Source organism: Felis catus, chromosome B4 (assembly GCF_018350175.1).
Source record: "Felis catus isolate Fca126 chromosome B4, F.catus_Fca126_mat1.0, whole genome shotgun sequence".
NCBI classification, from domain to species: domain Eukaryota; kingdom Metazoa; phylum Chordata; class Mammalia; order Carnivora; family Felidae; genus Felis; species Felis catus.
The window spans coordinates 51,934,979-51,960,373 of record NC_058374.1 but is presented as its reverse complement, the minus strand read 5'-3'; the positions used below and the strand labels follow the sequence as shown (position 1 = coordinate 51,960,373).

At 35.1% G+C, this 25,395-nt stretch overlaps 1 protein-coding gene and 1 long non-coding RNA gene across 7 annotated transcripts in view; one reads left to right on the top strand and one right to left on the bottom strand.

Moving 5' to 3' along the window:
* The window catches only part of PIK3C2G (phosphatidylinositol-4-phosphate 3-kinase catalytic subunit type 2 gamma), a 347,688-nt gene that overhangs the window by 80,940 nt on the left and 241,353 nt on the right, over nucleotides 1–25,395 (bottom strand). For all 5 annotated transcript variants that reach the window (XM_006933551.4, XM_045061454.1, XM_019834592.3 and 2 more), the window contains 2 exons: nucleotides 10,448–10,604; nucleotides 3,341–3,450 (listed from right to left, as the gene is read on the bottom strand). In XM_006933551.4, coding sequence (XP_006933613.3) covers nucleotides 3,341–3,450; nucleotides 10,448–10,604 — 267 coding nt within the window. The remainder of the gene's footprint in view (nucleotides 1–3,340; nucleotides 3,451–10,447; nucleotides 10,605–25,395) is intronic.
* Nucleotides 1–25,395, top strand: part of LOC123386547 — a 48,839-nt gene that overhangs the window by 3,727 nt on the left and 19,717 nt on the right. For both annotated transcript variants that reach the window (XR_006600571.1, XR_006600570.1), the window contains exons 3-4: nucleotides 4,915–5,047; nucleotides 7,803–7,902. This is a non-coding gene — a long non-coding RNA (uncharacterized LOC123386547). The remainder of the gene's footprint in view (nucleotides 1–4,914; nucleotides 5,048–7,802; nucleotides 7,903–25,395) is intronic.

The following is a 25,395-nucleotide window of genomic DNA, read 5'->3' as shown; positions in this document are numbered from 1 at the left end:
TAAATTATTTAACTTCTCTGGGGAAGATAGTATCCTAATCTAAAAATTTAGATTAAAATTATATTATCTTACGGACTTTTTAAAAATCACTTTACTGAGGTATGATTGACATGCAAAAAGCTGTGTATATTTAATATACACAACTTGATGAGTTTGGAGATGATTATACATTTGTGAAACTATTAGGATAAACTATACCATAAACATACCCATTACCTCCAAAAGTTTCCTCCCATGCTCTTTATTTATAATTGCTATTATCAGTATTACTAATCATTTTTCTTACAGACTTGTTATGATGATGAAACAACTTACTCTATGAAAAGCACTAGACCAGGGCATGACACATAAGAAATACCACCCTAAATGTTAGCCATTATTATATAACTTTTATAGACTTAATGTTTGATGTTTACATTGCATCTCCTGTTAAACTTTAAAATATATCTTAAGGGGAATGAGGCATGTTTCACATTCAGATATGTTCGAAAGTGGAAAAGTGGGACTATGTCCCCTGTTTTACTTGGGAAAAACTGGTATAACCAATAAGTGTATTAAGGTGATATACTAGACATCATGTAATTCAGTAATAAATTAAGGACAGCATGAAATAGCACACATTCTGTAGGATTATAGAACAAAAGACTAGTCACGATGGGAATAATCTGAGGTTTCATGGACAAGAAACTAGTTGTCCAGCATCTTAAGGGATACGTAGAGTTGAAAGTTAGATCAGACTCCCCCCCATTCCAGTAATTTTTTTTTGATTCTTTGGAAGCGTTTCTGATGTATTAAATAGACAAAGGAGGAATGAATGTATATGAGAAATTTATCTACCCAGAAGAGGATTCCTTTGGGAATAATAGAGGTGGAGTGGATAAACCTTGATAAAGACAATCAGATTATAAGGTTGTCAAAAGTAAGAGGTAGGAAATGGCAAGTCAAAAACAATTATTGAACAGAGAAATGATGTGCCCTCATTTAGATGACCAAATGCCTTTTAAGTCTGCAATGGAGAACAAGTTGTTTACCATAAAATTGTAGAACGAAGTTTAATTAACAGAACATACTATATAACATCTAAAAGTGAGAAAATTAGCCTGGCAGAAATATGCAGGCAGGATAATGAGGTCTAGCTCACTGCCAGGAGATTAGTGGCTTTAGATCTACTTCCCATATTAGTTCACAATCTCTTGACTAGGAAGAGGACATAAGTAAATGTAGGCAGGCTCATTCATGTCAAAGATTCTGCTCTTTATAGATCTGGGTGTATCAGTTAAAGTCAGAAAATGTGGAGGGATGGAACTCTGGCAGACAAAGCCTATCGACATTTTCCCTGTGGCCAGGACCTGAAAGAGCTTTTCTTCATCCAATATATAGTTTCTTTCCTTTGCTCTAGGTAGTAGTAGGGACTATTTGTAAACTGTCTAAGCAATGACACATCAAACACAGGCTTTAGCTGAATCACATGTTTCCAACCTTCATCTTTTCTGGACCTCTCTCTGCAACTCTATCTCCCAACCAGGTCCCACTGACACATCAATCATTGTGCCTGTAGTGCAGCAGCCCACTTCAAAGAAAGGCATCCCACTCAGATCACAATTGGATAGCCTGAGGGGGCTATTTTTGGTACCATGTGCACTCACCTACTTAGGACGGAGGTAACTAGACCAGGGGTGAGCAGCTGGAGTATAAAGCTGCTTCCTGCTGATGGGATCCCAGAGCTGTGTTGAACTCTGAAGGACCTTCCAGGCCCTGTGACAGAAGACCTTCTGCTCTTCCCAAGGCTGGTTGTTTGCCTTTCCCTAGGATTTTTCACACAAATCCCCCATCCCCAATAGCTGAGGCAACTTGAGAGTCTCTTATCCTTAAAATCAAGGATCTGAAACACTTATGCAAATCTTTAAGCTAGTGTCTTTGGCCACAGACTATTGTCAACTAATATTTATAGTTTTCTAAGTAGACATAAACAGATGCTTCTTTCAGAGATAACCTTTACTACCAGAGGGCATTTTTCAAGACTCAAAAAACCTACCAGACTCCACTAAAGAATCTCTCATGGTAGAATGTCAGAAACAAAGGAGGTAGCAGAAATGTATATTTTTGGCAAGGGCTCTGCCTGGTGTTCCTTAATGGTATCATATAGTTTTCTATATTAAATGTTGAAAAACCCTAGACCAGGGGATTGAAGTCCTAGCTATGGGCCCTAATCCTAGCTGTATTTCTTACTATTTTTTTTTTATTGTAGGCAAGACCTTTAATTCTTTGAATTTCAGTTTACTTATTTGCATATTTATTGTCAGAATAAATGAAGTACGAGGTCTCTTTCAGCTCTAGCATTCTCTAATTCTACCATATTGCTTCTATTCAACCACAAGAGGAGCCTATCTAGTAAAGTTCACAAAAGACAGATTCTTTGCAAAAGTGAAATTCTTTATGTAGGATGGCCCAATCAACTCTCATTTTTCCCTTGTAATAGAGAGAGTCCTCACTATACATTCTGGAAGGGGAAGAGTAAAAGTAATAATTGGCTGGGAAAGATTTTATTTTATATACTGTTTTCCTCAAAAAGACAAAGCATACATCCATTAAAAAGAGTATAATCTGTGTTTACAAATTTCCGAAGTATTGGAACAATTAAAAAGTAGACTCAAGATTCAATATTAAGGAGTTATAGGAAAAAGTGTATTTCTCTACTTAAACTCTTTACTATGATAATAATTATGCTAACATTTATTGAGCACCTGGAATTTGCTAGCAATTATGCTATCCATTCAAAAATTGAAGTTCAGAGGAACCTTCTATTATAAAATGCACCACCCTTTTGACAATGATTTTGAGTGTAATTAATATTCACTATATTCTGGACAGGCCTTTCTTTGATGTATATTAGTGTTTTCTCAGACTTGCTTAAAAAACATAGATTTAAAATAGAAGATAGTTACCAAATACTCCAATATTTGTATTGTCTTAGAGTTGAAAGTAGTGAGTCCATATCTCATCATAAATCTCTTTTTCCAAATTGTTTTCCTGGACATAGTTCAAGTAGAGCAACCAATCTATTTATGTCAGTCCTTGCTCTTCTTAGTGACCTCTTATTGAGCAATGTAATAGATGAAGAGGCTGGTTAGCAAACAATAGCATGGTACAGAAACACTGACTAAGGCCCTCTCCTCGACATTCACATTGCTCCCTTTCTATCCCTTGGGAAAGAAGACACAGCTGGTTATAGAAATGACAGCTTTATAGCACTGACTGTTCACCCTGAAATCACCTCAAATGTGAAACGTATTTGTACACATGAATAAATGCATACTCATACATTCACAGCTTATCTTACTTGGTAAAATGACTTGTTGCTTCTAGGTCTGTGTCTTGTGGACGAAGATTATTATACACATATTTCAGGTCTTGAATTCCACTCAGCTCAGGCAATCCTGCATGTAGCATCTTAGCAGGTAAACAAAACAAAAGCAAACAAACAAACAAACAAACAAAACCTCAGAATAAATGTAAATCAGATCTTAGTTAAATTTGGTTAAGTTTACTTGGTTAATTCTACAAATGCATATACACTTAAATTTATACAGCAAAGCCTTTCAGTTTATAATCATGAATGGATAGAAGTTCATGATTTTTTAACTTCCTGTATTTACTAATAGAAGCAACAAAACAACAATAACAAGAAGAACCAGTAAAATTGTCAAAGTGCTTGAAGATTAATAATTTAATTTTATTGGGGCGCTTGAGTGGTTCAGTCAGTTAAGCATCAGACTTTGGCTCAGGTCATGATCTCATGGTCCATGAGTTTGAGCCCCGTGACAGGGTCTGTGCTACAGCTCAGAGCCTGGAGCCTGCTTCAGATTCTGTGTCTCCCTCTTTCTCTGCCTCTCCCCTGCTAGTACTCTGTCTCTCTCTCTCTCTCAAAAACAAATGAAACTTTAAAATAATAATAATAATTTAATCTTCATCATAAACCAGTGAAATAAGCATGATAGTATTATTATCCCTATCTTGTCTTCTTGTAGAAGAAGCATAGTCAGCATTGGATGGTAGAATGATAAGGGTTCTAGTATCAGAATTTCTGGACCCACCATTAAAAATCTCAATGATCATGAAAGTCTCTTAACCTCTTTGAATCTCCATTTTCTCATTTTGAAAGTGGAGATAAGAATACTCAACATGTTCTGGGGGCAATCAAATGGCTAATGAATAAGAAAGAGCTTTATACATTATAAATTATTACACAAAAATTATATCGCAATACCCATTTTAAAGAAGAAAAATTTAATCCCAAAAAAAGCATAAGTGAAGTGTCCAGATCAAATGGTGTGTAAGCACAAAGTATAAAACTCATCCCTCTGGCTCTTAATCTTATGTTCTTTCATGACTCTATGACTCATACTCTAAGAACACAATTTTCCCTATTTAAGTGGTGATTACATTTATTAAAGATTATTGAAGCAATGCAGTAATTAAAGATAAAATTGTACAAAGGCTCAGATATTTTTCTGGCAGCCTTTGGAAAAGTACTGTGTTTATATTATAGTGTAGACTGAAGAGATAATATTCTTTTTAGTTATAGGCAAAAAGAAAGAAAATTTTTTTTGAGAAAAAGTAGATCTTTCTGAAATAAATTTAAACTTTGAAAAAGAAGAAGGAGGAAGAGCAGGAGGTGGAGAAGGAGGAGAATGTCAACAGTACCTCTATGACTAAGATAAATTATTTCCTGCTCTGGAATAGAGGCACTCTTACAGTAGTGGGAAGTTAAGAACAATGCTGCTAATTCTAAAAATGTAAAGGAAACAGTGAGAATATGGTTATGAAGGATGGGTAAATTTATGATTGACTTGATGAAGTTCAAGTGAGAAAAAAATGGATTTGAAACTGTTCTTTCCTACTGTCCCCACCCAGGCAGAGGGAACAGCATGTATAGATGTACCAAGGAGCGCAAGATGTCTTTCATTATTTCACAAAAAGAACTCCAGGAGAGCATCTGGAACACAAGATATCCTGTGGGTAGGTGACAAGAGATGGGCCTGAAAAGGTAAGTAGGGTAGGAACTTTTAGCTATATAAAAGTTTTGTACTTTATCCTAGAGGCAAAAGGAAGCTCTTTTAGTGTTTTTAAATGGGCACTAAATAATTGAATTGTGTTTTTAAAAGATCATTGTGGTTATTTGTGGAAAATGGATTAAAGTGAGGCCAAATAAGAGACTGGACTAGGAGAATGTTTATGAATAAAGAATAAAGTTATTGGATTTTAAATATATTTAGGAAGTAGAGTTGAGAAAACTGGGTGATTAATTGGATAAATTTGAAGGGCTGGGTGGGATCTAAAGTATATAGCTGTAAATATAGATTTGGGAATCGTTAACATATAGATAGTAATTGAAACCTCGAAATGGATCAGGTATTCCTGGAAAGTTGTTAACTGCTTCTCCTTATGGATGACCTAAACTCATAATATCTAAATTTGAGCAAATTCTCTTCTTCCATAAACTCTTCCTCCTTTTTCCTCTCCATCTCCAGTGCAACCATTGTCCAACTAAGAAGAAATTCATATCTTCTTTGATTCCCTCTTCTAACTGATTCCCAATGTCAGTAACATAATTCTATAAAAACCACCTCAATGGTCTCTTGTATTCATTCTCCTTTCCATTGCAATTATTGTCTTAGTTCAGCTCCTCATTTTCATTTGCTTAGATAACTTTTCCTACTTCTCCAATCCCTCTGTCTCTAATTACATAGCTTCTGAGTTGTCAGTTCAAAATCAAAGCTAGATGATGGTACTGTCTTCATCAAAAGCAAAGAAACTTCCAGGTTCTCAGGTGTCTGTATATCAAAGTCCAAAATCCTCATTCTGATCATAAATGTCTTTTGTAATCTAACTGTGATCTGTCACTTCATCTATTGTCTATATAGGTCTCCCTGTGTACCACAGACTAAGTACATTTGATTACCTCTATTTCCAATGCATGTCACGCCCATGTTCTTTGAGCTTCCACACATACTTATAGTTTTCTCTCAGCCGGGATTCCCTTCCTATCCCTCCTTACCTATTGAAATTCTTTTTGAATGCTTAAATATTTTTTTCACCTTGAAACACCAGATTATCTTGATAAGGTTTAATTACTGCTTTTTTTGTACAGCAATCGTATCTTGGTCGCACCTCTTTCAAGTGCTTATTGCTGCCTTACTTTTACTATGTTTGGTTCACATATATGTTTGTCATATTTGATTTTAAGATCTTTGAGGACAGGAACTGAGTTTTTATTTGATATTAAATTGTTTATATCACCAAACATGGTACCTTGCAAATGGAACTTAATGAATGTCTGTGAAATAATGCATGCATGCAGGAATGTGTGAATGAATGAATGAATGAATGAATGAATAAATGAAAAAAATGCCTAGCTTTGTTGGGCACTGGAAGCCTGTAACTAGTAAGTTCAACCCCAACTACTAAACTTAAAATCAACTATAGAGAGGTATATTCTCAGGAGCAACTAAAGTGTAGAGTAGGCTTTATCTTTTCAGTTCTGTAATTAGAGTTCTGGACACATTTGTGTACTTATTGAGACAGTTTCCCCTTTATTAGACTTATGATTCTCTACTTGCTAACAGCTTTCTTCCCTAGATCTGAATTGCTTTCTGGTTTCTCTAGATACTCAGAATTCACACCTGCTTGCTTGGAACTCTGTCAAACATTTTCTTGGGAAGTATACCCTATACTTAATCCTTCTTCTCCACCCCCCACCCTGGCCCCCTCATTATGCACCAACATCCAAGTGCAGATGGCTTCAAAGTAGATGAACTCAGCTTTCTCCTTGATATGTGGCTAATTAAAGGTAACAAGAGCAAATTTTGCCCTTGTTGATGTGCTCTGTTCCCCAGAGAGGCGGCTTTGAGTATTGTGACTCTGCCACTGGAGTAAGGATGACCTCATACCCGGGTCCACTTAGCCATGTCTGTTCTCTGACCCACAGAGATGTGGTTCAAATACCTCTTAGCCTAGATTATATGGGCAATAACTTTAATTGGGGCAATAGGAAAGGGAAAGGGTGACTAGGCTAGTATAGGTAATGAGCAGATACAGGTGATAAACAGATAAATTCCTTTTTAAAGGACAGAAACACTTTTAAATTTTCTACTTTTATTCTCCAAGTCCAAATCTATTTTGATAGTTATGCTTAGGGAAGCAGACACTCTTTGCCACCTCATAGAGCAGTTAGAAAGATTTCTTCTGGGAAATATCTGGTATAATAATGGGTGTGATAAACATTTTAAACTGGGTGAATGGTCCCTATGTTCTTTGGGAGCCTTCCATAATAGCTGATATTGATTTTTTTAATGAGAGAAAAGCTGATGAAATACAAGCTTTTATGTTAGTGACTTCAGCCAGCAACACTCTTGGGTCTCCTACAGATGTTTTGCTTTTAAGCAAGATGGGAATTTCATGGATTATTTTCTTCCCTGATTTTCCCAGGAGCAAATAAAAAGGACTGTGGATATCTGGAAACATGCTGCTCTCAACAAGGGATGAGCCATTAACTCCATAGTAGACTTACCAGACACTTGTGGCTCATAATCCTGGATACTGACCATTCACAGAAGATAGAATTTATGACCCATGTCAATTATTTCTCAAGTTGTAACTGGGTCATGGAGCAGTAGATTTAGTTCTTTTAAAAGAAGTTAATACAATAAGAGTCAGTTTGAGAGAGAATTGAGGGAAATATTGAGTACCCACATGGGCAGAAAATACTCTTTCATGAATTTAAATTTGTTTTTATTTTATAGGAAGCTATGCCAGAGAAAGTGTGGTCCTGAAACCTTACTGATGCTTTGATTATCTACAGAATCCCATAAGAAAGAAACCTCGAAAGCAGAGAATGAAGAGGTAAATGACCAGAAACAGAAGTAATATACTGCTGTTTCATATGTATTCATTGTTCTAATTGGTCCACATTGCTTCTGTCTGTTGTAATTTCTGTGAGAGTTTAAATCTAAGATTATTTGCCTAATCTGAATTAGGGCTCTGTATTGCCAAAATTTCCTTCTTAGCCTAAAAGTCAAGACCTGGAAGATTAAAACATATGAAGATTGTTTGGATATACTTTGTAACAGAAATCTTCAATATTTTATTTTAATACTATTTTATGAAAAATTGCTTCAGTACTTGACTCAAACATCATTTATCTCCTTCTTTTAAATGAAATAACATTACATAAGCTCTTTAATAATTATTTTATATATTATGACACTTGTGCTAAAAGTTTTCTTTTCAGGTAGGTAGATAAGTTTATTAAGTAAGAGGAAAAAGTCCACCAATAGCCTTCTCAATTTTTCCAAAAGGCTGTCCTCTCACATTATTTTAACATGCTTACTTTTGTTATTCAGCATAATTTTAGTGTCACCTGAGAAATAGCATAATCTATATTTTGTGCTTTTCTATTTTGTGTTTATTTTTAAAATGTCTGTTGCTGGTTCAAGTAGTTGTTAGAATATGGTACTTACTTGTGTGCAGTTATTTATAACATTATAGACATGTAGAAATTCTGGACACTTCATTTATTGTATACACAAATTTTATCTTCCTTATCATATTGAAAACCTTAAGGCTGACTGGGTCTTCTATGTAAATGCATCCTCAGTTTCTGGTATGTAGTAAGTACTCATGACCTCATGGATTCATGATTTGGAGCCAGTTAGAGCCCAAGAGAATATTAGAATGATATGACCTGGATTTTTACATGTAAATGGAGTCGAGGTCACCACAAAGTGGAGTCCTTGTAGAGTTTCCTCTGTGGTATGAACACAGATTATGAACCATTAGCCATCTCATAATTGCAATATGGCCTAATAGAATTGGGAGTTAGAATGCAAATCTACCAATATGAATCACTGGCTATTATTGAAATAGCCAACTTGAAAATTCTAGACATGGGCAAAATTTATACATCTAGTTTACACAAAGAAACCAAAGTGTCCTTATGCATGAAAGACTATATGTTTATAATACTTTTTTAAATATCAATTTTTTAAGACAGAGTAAGGTACATATGTTGAAAGTTACAACAAGGATCCAATCAAGTCTTCATTGCAACAAGGTCAACATTTATTCAATACTACCCAATAGAACTTTTCTGCAATAATGGAAACGTTTTATATCTGTGTTGTCCCATATGGTATCACTAAGCCACATGTGGCTATTGAGCACTTGACATGTGGCTAGTGAGATTGAGGAGATGAATTTTAAAGTTTAGTCAATACTAATTAATTTAAATTTAAATAACCACATATGAGTAGGGGATATTATATTGGACAGTACTCTTTTGGATTAATAAAGATCTAGCATAATAAATTAATTGAACTCTACTATATGACAGGTACTATGCTGAGCGCTTTATATTAATGATCTAATGAGGTTATTATGAAATATAAATCAATTAGTACACATAAAGCACTTAGTATAATGGTCATGGAAAACATTCACTATTAGGTCATTTATTCATCAATCCTGCAAGGTAGACTCTATTATCTTCATTTAATAGATGAGGAAACATAATCTTATTGGAGTTAAGTAACAGCACCTAGTAGAATTATTGTCATCTGAAGGTTGTAAACCAGCTATTTGGGATTATTGTATTGACTCCAAGCACCATATTGATTTACCAAAGGTGTGTTTCTCTCCTACATTTTGCTGTAGTTACTAGCATATATGGGTGTGTCCAAAGGAATCACCTCCTCCTTCTCCCAGAAATAGTTCTGTCAGATTCCTTTTCTCTCTCCCTGTATATATAGTGTCCATCTCTTTAACAATGGACAGTGAAATGAAATTTTACACTTAAGTCACTTAATTTTACACTTAAATTTCACACTTAAGTCAACAGAGAGCATACAGGAACATGACTCAGTAGACCCAATGTACACCACTAAATGTACTATTCTGTGGTTGAGTTGCTAGCAAGTTGTCTTATATTCTTGACCCCTAATTTCTTAATCTGAAAAATAGGCAAATGATCAAAGGCAGAAATTGGGAGGGAAGCCAGGAAAAATCCTTGCTTGGTCTACATCATTGGGTTGTTATAATGTGTAAATGAGATAGTACTTTTTAAAGTACTTTTGAAAAATCCTAAAGCATAATAACAACTGATATAATACTCTAAACTACTGTCCTTAATCTTTACTCAAAATATACTGAGATAACCCATGAATACATCAATATTATTGTGAATAGAAATGTTTGAGACAATAACTGTGAATTAATGTAATGAATTATTAAGAAATGTGTTTATAAGCTGTACAGTGGTACTTTTAGTTTGCTCATTCCTTTCTCGTTTGAATAGCTCTTTGGGGAAATCCAAGCCATTAGCAAAAATAGACTACTGGAAGAAAGACATATATGAGGCTTATTATTTTTGTTGTTTCCTCAAGGGACTTACCATTTCTAGCAGGTTCAAGAGCAGTCGACTGTGCCTTCTGACAATATTATAAGCTCGACAGCAAAGCTCCACAAAATCTTGGAAATGCTGTGGGTTTTTCCCACCTTCTGTAATAAAGTACTCCATCTCTGAAGTAAAAATAAAAGGTGCTCGGTCCCTACAAACAAAAACGAATAGCAACCATAAGCAGGAAGAGAAGTGGTGTGTAGAGTTCAATTAGGCATTTACAACAACTTATTTTCATTTGATTTTTTTTTTTTTTTTTTTGTATTTTCTATCTACTCTAAGGAATGGGACTATCTCCTTTATGGAGTAGCTGAAGAAACTTGCTAATTATGGGCTTTGAATAGCCTAGCTGGGCTGCAGCAGAGAAGGAAGAACATCGATCTATATATCAAATATTTAATTCCAAGTCATATTTGATGGAAATATTATCCATTAAAAGTTATTGTAAGACCAATTAATAATGAAAGTGATTTTACAGAAAATATATTCCTAAATTTAAAATAAATAAGATAGATCATGTATTTGACTTCATGGTTTTGTTATTTAAGTTTTCTCTTTTCTTTTCTTCTTTTCTTTTCTTTTTTCTTTTTTTCCTTAGAAGATATTGACTATTTAAGGGAAAAATTTTCAGGTAATGACAAATTCTTCCAGAAGGCAATCTGAGGGAAAAAAAAAAAATGTTACCAATTCACTGTTGTATGCTTAGTAAGGGAAAAAAAAAAGAGTCAGCTGTATTTTATTTCACACTAGGTCAAATAAAAATACGGATCAGAAAGGAGGAAATATGTACAAACCATGTTGATATGTATATAATATCACCCCCTGTAGTTCTCAAGGTTGAAAAACAGGAAAACAGAAGACCAGAAAAATGATCCTGTTTTCTCTATTTTTGCCATTTTTCTCATTTTATTTGAGACATAAAGAGACCTAAGGTGAAGCATTAGCATATCTAAGAGATTAGCAAAGAAAGGATTGGAAACACTTTTCTGTGATGTGAAGAACAACGATGAGACAAAGAATTTTGATACTGATTTGGCCTATGGTCCTCTAGAAACATTTGAGATAGGAGTACAGTTTTGATTAAAACATTGTTTTAAAAGTAAAGACATTTTTATTTTATTTATTTAAAAAAAATTTTTTTAACGTTTATTTATTTTTGAGACAGAGAGAGACAGAGCATGAACGGGGGAGGATCAGAGAGAGGGAGACACAGAATCTGAAACAGGCTCCAGTCTCTGAGCTGTAAGCACAGAGCCCGATGTGGGGCTCGAACTCACGGACTGCGAGATCATGACCTGAGCGAAGTCGGCCGCTTAGCCGACTGAGCCACCTAGTCGCCCCAGTAAAGACATTTTTAAATAAATTCAAATAAAACATACTTTAAGATTTCAGCCTGGCAACCTAGATATAATTAAGGTTAGTCTAAGCAATAACTGAAAAAAATCAAGGACTTTTGAGAAAGCTTCTTTTTTTAAAATAAAGAATGATTATGTTCTTTATTGTTGCTATGCTTAGCATTTAAATAAATATATAACAGAGTGGAAAATTTTGCTAATCTGATTTAGGCCTCTCAGAAGTGTGGCTATTTAAATCAGAAAGCTATAACCTAGGCATTTTGTAGGTGACGTGGAGAAGCAGAATCTAATCACAGGCAAAGTATTTTAAAGAAAATAATCTACCTCTATTTGGCTATGGTTATTTTATTTTATTTTATTTTATTTTATTTTATTTATTTTATTTTATTTTGTTATTTATTTTATTTTATTTTATTTTATTATTTATTTATTTATTTATTTATTTATTTATTTATTTATGATCCATACTACCACTGAATATCTGACTGAGAGGCTGGTGTAACAATATCTCTACTTAACTTTATATTCATTCATTCATTCATTCAACAAAATTTATCAAGCACCTAGATACTGAGGAATGTGTCTTAAGAATCAAGTCCAAATTTAAAAATTTCTGCTTAAAATCCTTTTATTTTTGGCTGTCATTGACTTATCCAATGTATATGCTATAAGTATACTTTACAGCTCTTTATTTTAGTCAAGCTGGAAGCAGAGCTATTGAAAACAGGAGTTATACCAAGGGTTCTAATCCTGGACCTGTTATATCTCAATTTCCTCATCTCTGAGATGCATAGATAATACTGAGCTCTTAGAATTACTGTGAAGATTAACTGAAAACGTGTACACACTGCCTGATACACAGAGAGTTCTACATGCTTACGAATTGCTATGGTTAGAAGCTCTATGCAGAGGAAACAGATTGCAGGTTTTCAATCATATTCTAGCATTTACTAGTTCTGTGGCCCTGAGCAAGTTATTTGTCCTTTCCATGCCTAATTTCCTCCTCTGTAAAACAGAGACAAGGGCACTTGACTCCTGTGACTTTTGAGAGGATTAAATGGGTTACAGCATGTAAAAGTTTTAGGACACAGTCTGGCACATAGTAAGCACTGAACAAATGTTAAATGCTATTGTTAGTCCTCAAACTAATAACATGTGTTCTCAGAGCTAAATCTTTTCATAATTAAATCTCTCTTTCTCTTCAAAAATGCCATCATTTTAGGGCATCTGGGTGGGTCAGTCAGTTGAGCTTCTAACTCTTGATTTTGGCTCAGGTCATGATACCAGGGTCATTGTATGGAGCCCCACATGAGGCTCCATGATAACTGTAGAGCCTGCTTGAGATTCTTCTCTCTCTCTCTCTCTCTCTCTCTCTCTCTCTCTCTCTGTCTCTCTCTCCTCTGCCCCTCTCCCCCACTCATGCTCTCTCTTTTAAATTAAAAAAAAAATGCTACCAGTAAAATTCCAGGCTTCCTTCAAGGTTTAATTTGTTCCCAGATCCTCCATATAACCTTTTTGCATAAGCCCTTAAGTGGACCTTTGAATTTGGTAGCACTTTTTATATGTCGCTCACACATGTAGTCATCACTATCGTTAACATTTTAGTAGCATCTTAGCAATATCCCAGACTTCCATAATCGGAAAAAAAAATTTTTATATGTAAAAATTTTCCAAATTTTTCATACTCTCTATACTATATTTACTATATTGAATGGAACTCTTGAAATAACTTCAAGAGAGTCAATTTTACAACTTCCTGAAATTTTCTTTTCTAATGTGATAGATATGCTTTCTTCTTCCATATGCTTGACCAAATGGATTTCCCTTGGAAAGTTGTTGTAATTATGCTCAAGTTCATGTGATGACACATTTCCTCCTTCCATGGTAACCACCATTATGAGTCAGATGAAGAAACACCATAGCAGAAAATCAAATACACAAAAGAAGCATATCTAGGTTAGAGAAAATATAAACTAATAATAATATTGAAGGACACAATTTTAGCTGTGTTTAAATATTATCATAATCTAAATTTTCCATGGGCCCCCAAAATAAAATGTTACATTTTTTCTATATGATTTGCATGAGTCGCTGCTGAGCAATTTTTAAAATAATGTAGACTAAAATTTTTTTGTAAATGGAAAGAAGTTGAACATGTGAAACAGAATCCTATCACATCCCTATAAGCCGTAAAAATCGTAGCTGGGATGTGCTTTATCAATTCCCTCAAATGTGAACCTAATCCCAGGTCACAGAATTAATGTATTGGAGCCTATGTCTGAAGTTTAAGCGATACTTATAAATTTGAGATATAAATTGGTTATGGCATGAGAGAAGGTTGAAAACTATTTGATCTCCTAGAGTCCATACTGATATTACATTCTGAATCATATGCTGAAAATCTGTCACTTGTAGCTGGACAAATTTACCAAGAAATTTCTTGGTTTCTATTTCCCTAATAGTGGTTTTACCATTATTTGCCTAAATCCTATCTGTTCTTGCTTCTGTACCTTTTACTTGTATTTTTTCCTGCTTCTGGCCATGTTTCTCTCTCTCTCTGTGTCGCACCTGATGCTCTATTTTTTTTTTTTTTCTAATAATTCTTCTCTAATTTACCGATCCCTCACTGGTTTCTCTCTTACTTTGCCTTTTCTTTTAACTTGGCTCTACAGCTAATATATTTCATTCTCTTTAGTCTTTAGTAGTCTTATGATTTTTTCTCCCAAATAATCTGTGTGATTATCAAGAGGAGAGGCATTATTTTATCTTTCCTTTCTATATTCTTAATGTCTCAAACAATATTTTGATGATATTCTGCAATGGATGCAACAGTAAATATACTTAGTTCACACAGTTAAAAACTTGTGATAATTTAACATTTATGTGGGAAGGCTGTATGAACAATCTTATTGGTTACAATTCTGTCATTTTGTTGTCCAAGTTAATCTTTTTATTAACTTATAATCAGTCCTTCTCTGAAAGTATTATTCTGTAAAACTGCAAGAATATTTTATACATTTCCCAATATACGTGAGAAGTGAGTAGTGCTTTACAAATGTATATAGACTTGAGAATTTTAAGGATATTTCTATTATAAACAAATACTAATTATTAAGGAGATAAATTATTTCCCATATCAATGGTCAATAATTTGCTGTTTATAATTACTTATGCACAGACTTCCCCTTTAATCATTCTGTAGATGTGATCTCCTTGTATAAAGTCACTAGAATACTAAGATCATCATCATTAAACATTTACACATTTTTATTTTACTGAGGGTACATAAGCTTTTAGGATATGTCTCTCCACTGGGTAACTAGGGAGGCATGCACCCAAACAAAATGTTAGAGTACTATAGTTATTTATCAACAAATATTTATTGAGCATCTATAATAGATGTGTATAGGCTTATAGGTGATGTCACATATTTTAAAAATCAATATCCTAGAAGCAATACAAATGTATTAATAATAATGATAGTGTTTTGAAAAGGTCCCTCCAGCTGTAATATGGAGAAGAATTTGGGAGAGGGAGAGTATGTGAGTAGATCAGACAAGAGATTTTGCAGAAGATTTTGTTTAGATATGAGTGTAGCTCAGATTAGGTTTGTGGCTTGCAAATACAGAGAAGCGGGAAGACAAAAAATATTTTGAATCAAAAATCAAGAGGACTTCATATGGTTCAAAATGAGAAGAGTGTTAGGAACAGATTTAAATTTTTGGCTTGTGTATCAGGAAAACTAAAGTGCGACATTCCGAGTGGGTTCAGTTTTGAACAAGCTATGTTTGAGGTGCCTTTGAGATATACAGGAGTAGATGACATTGAGGTATTGTGATACTTATTTCCAGACCATAGAGAAAAGATCTAGGTTGGAAGTAAAATTTCGTGTGTCAGATTTCCACTTCGACTGCATCAGGACCTCAGGACTCAAGAAACAACATGGTGGGGAATTCTCTGGAGGTTTTTTTTTTTTTCCCCACATATATTCCAAACATAGACCTCAAGAAGCTGGCAATCGTGAAATGCCAGTGGGTGCAGACAAAAAAATTGCCAAGAAAAGCCTGCTCTTTCTAGCCAAGGGCCCAGGAAAGGGATAGCTGAACAAGGCAGAAAATTAAGTTTAGACAGTAACCATGCTACTCCAACCAAATACTGCAGAAAAGAAAAAAAAATGACTCCACTCCCCAATGACACCAGTAAAGGCTTCAAAGAGAGCCTAAAATTCCATTCTCACCAAGCTGTAATGAGGGACATCAATTGTTGTCTCTCTGATATCAAGACCATTGAATAAGAAATTGGTATTGGTGGAAGGGAAGACACATAGATCATTTGAATAGGATACATAACAGAAAGAAACTTACACAAATATGCCCAACTGATTTTTGATGAAGGTTCAAAAGCAATCCAATAGAGAAAAGATACAGGCTTTTGATCCCATGATACTGGAGCAAATGGACATTCATAAGCAAAAATAGAAACGTAGACCTCAACCTCATTCCTAATATAAAAGTTAACTTTAAATGGATTACAGACTTAAATATAAAATGCAAAACTACAAAACTTTTAGAAAAAGACATAGAAGAAAATCTTTGAGACCTAGTACTATGCAGAGAGGTTTTTAAGAAAATAAAAAGACAATTTATAGACTGGGAGACAATATTTGCAAACCACATAGCCAGCAGTAGACTTGTATCTGTAATCTACACAGAGTTCTCAAAATTTAACTATAAAAGAAAAACAATACAATTAGAAAATGGGCAAAAGACAGACAATAGAAGATGATATGCAGATGGTAAATTAGCACATGAAGGAAAGTTCAACATCATTAGATATTAGGTGAATGCAAATTAAAACCACAATGAAATATCACTGCATACCTATCAGAATGGCTAAAATAAAAAGTTAATGACAATTAACTTGCCAAATGTTGGCAAGGAAATGGAGAAACTGGATCAGTCATACATTGATGGTGGAGATGGAAAATGGTACAGCTACTCTGGAAGACCACTTGGCAGTTTCTTAAACAACAAGAACAACATCATGCAACTACCATACAACTCAGAAATTATACTATACTTTTGAAAATTTGTCTCAGAGAAATGGATATCTATATTCACACAGAAGCCTGTACACAACTGTGAAGAGCAACTTTACTTGTAATACATAGAAATTGGACATAATCCAGATGTCCTTCAGTGGGTGAATAATTAAACAAACTGTAGTTTATCCATACTATGGACTATTATTTGTCAATAATAAGAACAAATTATTGATACACAGAACAGCTTGGGTGACTCTCCAGTGAAAAAAGCCAACTCCAAAAGGTTACAGACTGTATGATTACATTTATATAATATTCTTGAAATGACAAAATGATAGAAATGGAGAATAAAATTAATGGAGGGAGACAAGGGTGAGAGGAAAGTGGATATGACCATAAAAGGGCAACAAAGGATACTAGATGTCTTGAAACTCTTTTTCATCTGAACTATATCAATATCAACATCCTGCTTATGATATTGTACTATGATTTTATAAGTTGTTACTGTTGGGGAAACTGGCAAAGGGTACATGGGATTTCTTTGTATTATTTCTTACAACTGCACGTGAATCTACAATTATCTCAAAGTAAAATGTTTAATTACAATTTGTATGAGTCATCTGGCTATTGATATTGATTGGTAGGAGCCTTGGGTGTGGCTGATACCAGTTTGGTGGAGACTGTAGAGGGAGAATAGAAGAGGGAAAAGAATGAGTTTTGTGGAATTCAACATTTAGTGGCATGGTAAAAGAGAACCTCTTGCACTGGATACTGAGAGGGGAAGAAAAACCAGACAGTGAGGATCCATTCCAGAGGGTAAGCTGAAAGTTATTTTGAGGAAGGAGAAGTCAACACCATTGAAATTTGCTGATCAATCAGGTAAAATGAGGAATAAATACTGTTCAATTAAACACTATACAGGTCATTGTGAGTCTTATGTAATAAAGAAGAAAGTCAGTTTGAGGTGGTTATGAAAGGTATGGAAAAGATGTCAAGAATTTAGACAACTCCTTCAGGAAGTTTGTGATGAGCAAAGTGGCATGGAAACTGGGCATTTGAGGCAAGGTCACTTAAACTTTGAAGAGACAAGGATATTCAAAAGGATTATTTAAGAGGGAGAGGATAAATATGTAAGACAAAATGAATTATTGATAGCATAATGTTTGTTAGAAGGTGGGAGGGAAATGGCTGCAAAGCACAGATGGAGGGATTGGCTTTAGAAGGGAAAAACAAATCTAGTATAACAAGAAGAAGTTTATGCAACTGAGATGTAATTAGGTTTGTTAGTTTTGAATTGAGTAGAAAAGCAGTCTCTGTTACTGTTTCTATTGTCTCAATAAAATAGGAGTTCTGGCCCTCTATCTAAAGTAGGGAGTAGGGAATAAGGGTTAGGAGAGATCTGAGGTTTATTCTGCAAGAATAAAGTACAAATCAATGTGGAGCAGGAAATAGTTATATAGCTACAGAGTGTTGTTGGATTTCTGGGGTGTGAGGACAGCGTATTTGAAAATGAAGACAACCTGGGAAGGAGGTTGAGCTCCCGAGGTTGACTCAGTAGGTTGAGCATCTGGCTCTTGGTTTCAGCTCAGGCCACAATCTCATGGTTCATGAGTTCAAATCCCTCATCAGTCTCTGTGCTGATGGTATGGAGCCTGCTTGGAATTCTCTCTCTCTCTCTCTCTCTCTCTCTCTCTCTCTCTCTCTCTCTCTCTCTGTTCCTCTCTCCACTCATGCTCTTTCTCTTTTTCTCTCTCAAAAGAGATAAATAAAAACTTAAAAAAATTATTTTGAAAATGAAGACGTTCGCCCTGTAGTGTTGATGGTTTCTTACAGCGCTTGGCTACCGTGGTGTAGCACAGAGAAAGATGAGTGAGTTATGGCACATGTTTATCATCTGCTTTCACACTTTTATTCACGATACTCTACTCTTAAATACAGGCTTTTTGCTCCTTTTCCCCCACTAATTTAAGTCTTACCCTTTCTTCAAAGTCCTGCTCATATTACACTTCCTCTTGAAATCTTCCCAATATCACTAGCCCTCACAATGGAGACTGATCTATTCTAAAATATATTTTTAAGGAAATGGACCACGCATCCTAATTGTAACGGATGCATTCTGAAATAGCTGAAGTGTTATATCCTTAAAATGAGTGGCCATTTATTGTTTTATTTCTTAAATGTGTACGTACTTTAAAAAGAATGATGTTTGATTTTAAAGTATTAAACACATAAGCTATTTAAGGACACCATAATTCACAGGAGCAACTTCCTCAAATGTGAATTATATACTCTAGATACTACCACTGGGCTTCATCCCAGCTGTTCAGGGTGGTCTTTGGCCATCCTAAGTTCCATAAAACAGTCCCTGGTGGGCTCTGAAATTAGAGTCACATTCCATAAACTTTAGACTTCTCTTAGCTATTCTTATTAGTTTTTTTTTAATGTAAGAGAAAAAAAAATTTAAATGTAAGAAAAAGAAACGAGAATGAAAAATCGTGCCTGCCTTTGTACCCATAAGAGAGCACATTGCCCATAGATGGGAGAGTGGTGCTGCTACTTGGTCTTAGTTTGCGAGTGCCTCTCACAGTGCATTCATCTTGCAGTATATTTGATTGAAATTGTTAAAGATACGGATTTAATATATATCATGGTCATAAATGCACGATAACTCTGTCATCTAACTAAAGAAGCAGCCACCTGTCCCAATGCTGGACAGAAAACAGAGCATGCTGGGATTATTGAGAAATGGGATTATCAGTTGCCTACATGGCATTTTCCCAAGGCTCCTACCACCTACTGTCTATGATTTTGGACAAGGTATAACAACTAAGACTTCTCTCTGTCTTAGTTCTTGACTTGTAAATTAGAGAAAATAACAGCAACTACTTCAAAGAGTTCCTGTGAGGATTAATTAGCTAATACATGCCAAGTATTTATGAGGCTTTCAAGGGTAATTTTGACTATTTCCTTTAGAATCTAATTCCCCATACCACATGATGCAGCATCACACTAAGGGTGCTTACTTTATGCCACTTCCAGTGATGATCCACAGCAATTTGAGAAGACGTATCTGTTTCAGTATTGGTAATATTGGATATGGAGAGTGAAATGGAAAGATAGAGAACTTTATGAAGGATTCATGACAGTAGAATCTGTCTGCTGGGCTCCGTGAACATATATATTTCTTCTTTTGTCGTATAGTTCATCTAGTATTTGAGCAACTTATAATGTCAATAAATGGACATTTATAAATTTTAGTCCCATACTTTAGATTCCAGTGTTTGAATATGTATTTGTACCCTGAATTGAAATGTGGGACTCAATAATGAGGTACATTTTATTATTGTTATTATTATTACTACTACTACTATGTTCATGATTTTCAGGTGGTTTTATCCCACATTAAAATATATTGTTTCAGAGATTTAAAAAGTTGCAGACTCCCATCATAGTGAATGGTGTCATTAGTATACAAATAAATAAATGCAGAGTACACTGGGGAATGTTTAAGCCTACCCTTTCCCTGATATCACAAATGACCTACATTTCAGAGAACACATTTTGCTGTCCAACAGAAAGAACACAAGTCTCTTGTCTAATATTATGAGTTAATTGAGAAGGCCAGTTTGGAATCCCCACTGGATAGGATAGAACCTTGTATAATTAGACAACACAGGAAACCTCCTATGTGCAATACAGAGGAAACATAAGGGTGTATATACTATTACAAAATGAACATTTAACGCCCTTGAGATCTCCAAGCTCTCAGCAATTATTAACTGAAGGGACTCTCACCAATAATCTGTTCAGTGTAAAATATGGTTTTTTTTTCCCTCCTTGTCTAGCCTCTTGTAGATGCACTGTAGGGCCATAGTTAGATTCTGAGAAGTTCCTGATCTTAAACTGCTTAGTAACTTTAGATACTGACTCTGGAGTTCCTGTCAGGCTCAGATACACTATCTCTTATTTGAAAAGGGTAGTTAACATCCACCTCTTTAAAATGAGCAGTTCTAATTGCTTAAATCTGATATTTTGGGTGGGAGTTTATAGTAGGTCAGGATTTTGTGAGGAGAAGAAGAGACTGGTTAGTGTCTCTAAAATATAATATTCCCTCCCTTGAGTTTGAGTTCAAGAATAAGTGTACCGTTAGGCTTTGCATGGAATTCCAGTGTATTCTTGGAACAGAAGTTAGTCTACATATGAGGAAAAGTTGACCATTGCCATAATGCTTGGTTGAAACTGGATTGTGGAATCACATTTTAAATAGGGTTAGGTTAGAAAATCAAGTTGGATGTAAAAATCAAGAATAGTCCAAGTTACCTCTGGAAACATTTAAATCACCCATTAAGTTACCATATGCATGATCAAAACTTATGAATCATGCTTGAAATAGATATTTTATCTCTAAGTTTAACATCATGCATGAGTTAGATTCTGCCAAAGGAGGAGGTACTGTTTCTTCAGTTGGACATCAGGTGAAGTTTTTTTAATAGGCTCATGTTTAGGAGACATTTGTAATCTTTATTTAAAAAAAAATGCTTATTTATTTATTTTGAGACACACACACACACACACACACACACACACACACACACACACAGAATGAGCAGGGGAAGGGCAGAGGGAGAGAGAGAATCCCAAGCAGGTTCCACACTGTCAGCTCAGAGCCCAATGTGGGCCTTAATGTCACAAGTTGTGCGATCATGACCTGAGCCAAAATCAAGAGTCAGATGTCCAACGAACTAAGCCACCCAGGTGCCCCTGTAGCCTTTCTTTAAAAACTAGATTCATACTTAGTACTACAAGATGCTTATATTGACAGGCATGTTTAACTTAGACCTACTGAGGAGAGCATACATGTCTTCTGCATGCTTTGTTCACAGACCCACTGAATGCCAGAAGGCAGAATCCTCCCACCATTTAAATTGTACTCTCTCTCCCTCTTCTTCCCCCTCATTTCCTTCCTTTTATTTCCCCTTTCTCATACTTCATCCTTTCTCAATCATCCCTCACTCTCTTCATCTGAAAACTTACATGTCTCTCTTTGAAGAAAATTCATGTTTTTTTTTTTAATTAGAGGAACTGTTTTCCACTTATATTGGGAAGGAAGTAGATATAAAAAAGGTTACTCAGAAGAAACAAGGTGATAATATATAGTGTAATGATATGGGGAAGTAGGAGAAGTAAGAGAAACAATAGTATGGAGATGAGAATGACAGAACAAACTTCTTTTCTGGAAATAAGTCTATGTGAGAGTTCTTTGAACATCCAAGCACTGTTCAAATGTTAGGTGTAGTTTGTTTAGGGCTGGCTTTGCGGCTGGAGAAAGCCTTTGTACCATTTTTTTTTCAGTTATTTTATTGTAGAATACATATTACATAAAGTTTACCATCTCAACAATTTTTAAATGCATAGTTCAGTGGTATTAAATATATTCATAATAGTGTGCAACCATCAAAAAAGCCATCCATCTCCACACTTATTTCATCTTTTTTTTAATGCTTATTTATCTTTTAGAGAGAGAAAGAAACAGAGACAGAGCATGAACTGGGGAGGGGCAGAGAGAGAGGGAGACACAGAATCCAAAGCAGGCTCCAGGCTCTGAGCTGTCAGCACAGAGCCCGACGTGAGGCTCGAACTCAGGAACCGCGAGATCATGGCCTGAGCTGAAGCTGGGACTTGACTCACTGAGCCACCCAGGCGCCCCTTCTTTCATCTTTTAAAACTGAAACTCTATTCCCATTAAACAATGACTTCCCATTCCCCCATCCTCCCAGATGCTGGCTACCACTATTTTGCTTTTTCTATGGTTCTGATAACTCTAAGTGCCACACGTAACAATTTTGTCTTCAGAAAAATTGTACTTTCTCAGGTCAAGGGAGGTAAATTTTATGGCATTTTTGTAGTGATCCTTCAATCACCCAAGATTGAGCTTCTGCTAAGTGTCAGGAGATAGGTGTATATGATTCAAAGATGTCCTGCAGGCATTCACAGTTGGAGAGGTATTGGCAAGTGTGCTTTTGTTAGATACTGAGGCCTGCTTTGAGTAAAAAGAATCACAATGTTTATTTAATAAACAAATGTGTGAATAACAGACCAATGAGACTCACCCAATTTCAGAGGACATTAAGACAGTAATTAAAGCATGTGGGAGATCATTAATGCCTATATAGCATTTGGATTACATGAATATTACATTAAACCAGAATGATTGGAGTAAAACAAAAAATCTTTTAATCTGCTAAGGGAAAATTTTTTCAAAGATGGTTTTAAATTGACAATATATAGAATATAAACATACAATACTCAAATTAGAAATTAAACATAAAAATTTTTTACATCAGGGGTGCCTGGATGGTTCAGTTGGCTAAATGTCTGACTCTTGATTTCAGCTCAAGTCATGATCTCACGGTGGTGAAATCAAGCCCATGTGAGGATCCGTGCTCAGCGCAGATTCCTCAGTCACCTTTTATTTGTAGAGGGCTACACCTTTCCAATTGCTCTCCATCCTTCATTTCTTGTTTCCTCACAATAATCCCATGAGGTAGGTAGGATAAAGAATACTATTATTCCTACTTTACAAATGGTGAAAATGTAGATCCAGAGACAGAGGTTACCTGACCCAGACCCATGTACTGTCAGGGGCACAGATGTCACTTAGACTAGAGGGCCTTGCTGATAAGACTGCCCTGCTCCTTGTCACTTCCACCTGCCTGCCTTTGATCCATCAAGCTGACAGCTCCCCCCAAACCCTCAAGTCCCAGATTCTCTCTCCCTCTTCACCCCCTCTTATACACGCTCTCAATCTTTCTCTCAAAAAAGTTTTTTTTTAAATCAGTGGTAACTAACTATTGAAGATCATGTCAAGATGATTGCAGATATAGGGAACGTTTATGACTAATATTGAGAGGAAAATTCTGAGATTAATTATATTTGGTGATTGATGACCTATTGGGACAAATTTCAAAAGGGTATAAACCATGCTGTAATAAGACATATATAATATTTTGATTATCCTCATGTAAATATTTCAGTAGGAAAATAAAAGTATTTTGTATGCTGGGATGATTTTTCATCTGGTTTAAATGGATTTATGTCCTCTGGTATGCTGATATATATTTAATAACTAGCTAATTTATTTTAAGAGAAAAATAAAGCTCTCATTTATGACATTTGCCAATCGTCATGGTGTATACACTCTCACCATGGCTGATTTTAGGCTGCCAAAGTGATGTTTGTGAATATGGAGTTGAAAAGGAATACACAAAATAAGCTCTTGCCAGCTAGCATGAGCCCAGTCCAGCACACCTCTGTTTATGTATGAAATCATATCAGAAGTCAAGAATGATTTGGTGAAATACCTTACAACCTAATAAATCTGAAGAACAGTGCAAGGCAATCCAGTCTGTCAATCAACAAGCCTCAAAGTCAGAGAACTTAAAGGACTAATAGTTCAATTCATGAATTTTAAAGCGCATACTTTAAAAAAGTACCAAAATAAGATACATTATTTAAATATTTTTTTCTTTATTTAGAGAGAGAGTGAGCATCCACAAGTGAGAGAGGGGACACAGGGAGAGAGAAAGAATCTTAAGCAGGCTCCACACTCAGGGCAGAGTCAGATTCAGGCTCAATCCCCCGACCCTGGGATCATGACCTAAGCCAAATCAGGAGTCTGACCCTTAAACAACTGAGCCACCTTTTAAATAATTTTAAACACAAACAATAATCACCTAAAGATTCAGTTTCACTTCTTGTCACTTCGTTTGGAATACTTGCATTACAGTTAATTATAACAAACATTTCTAGAGCTTTCACTGGATGCTAGGCATTCTTCCAAGCACTCTATATGTATCAGTTAATCTTCAAAAAAATCTGTTTTATAAAAAAACTAAATTGGAGCACAGAGAAGCCATTTGTTCAAGGTCACATCATTAGTACATTAATTAGCATGGGATTCAAAAAAACTCATACAGTCTATCTCTGGACTCTGGACTACCTGACGTTAACCACCACTCATACAATCCCTAAAATTAAAGACTTCATGCAAGTCTAGCATTACTGAAGTGAAAGACCATACAGGTTGTAAAATATAGTTTTCAAAAAAAAAAAGTATCAAATAATGAGTTAGAAGAGTAGTAAATATAGCCAATAAAGGTCTTCCTTAGTTTCTCCTCCTCTGTAAAAGAGTCACTATCAAGAAATTATGGAGTTGAAATTTAGAGTTTGTTACAATAATATCTTTTATTTAATGAAAAAATTGCTCTATAGAAATTGTTACAGGGGAACTCTGAAAAATTGTGGATGCATAACTTGTTAACCACTTTAATTTGAATTTTTGTGAGATAAAATAAATAAAGAAGATAATAATTAAGCAATATTTCAAAAGAAAAACCAATTGGCTTCAGAAAGTTGATGAAATTCTTCATTGTTTACATTGTGAGGATTAGCCAAATTTTCCCCAGAATCATTAAAGAATGCTAGGGCTGAATTGCCCTGTGATTTAATCCATTGGTGAATATCCTCTTTATCTAATCTAATAA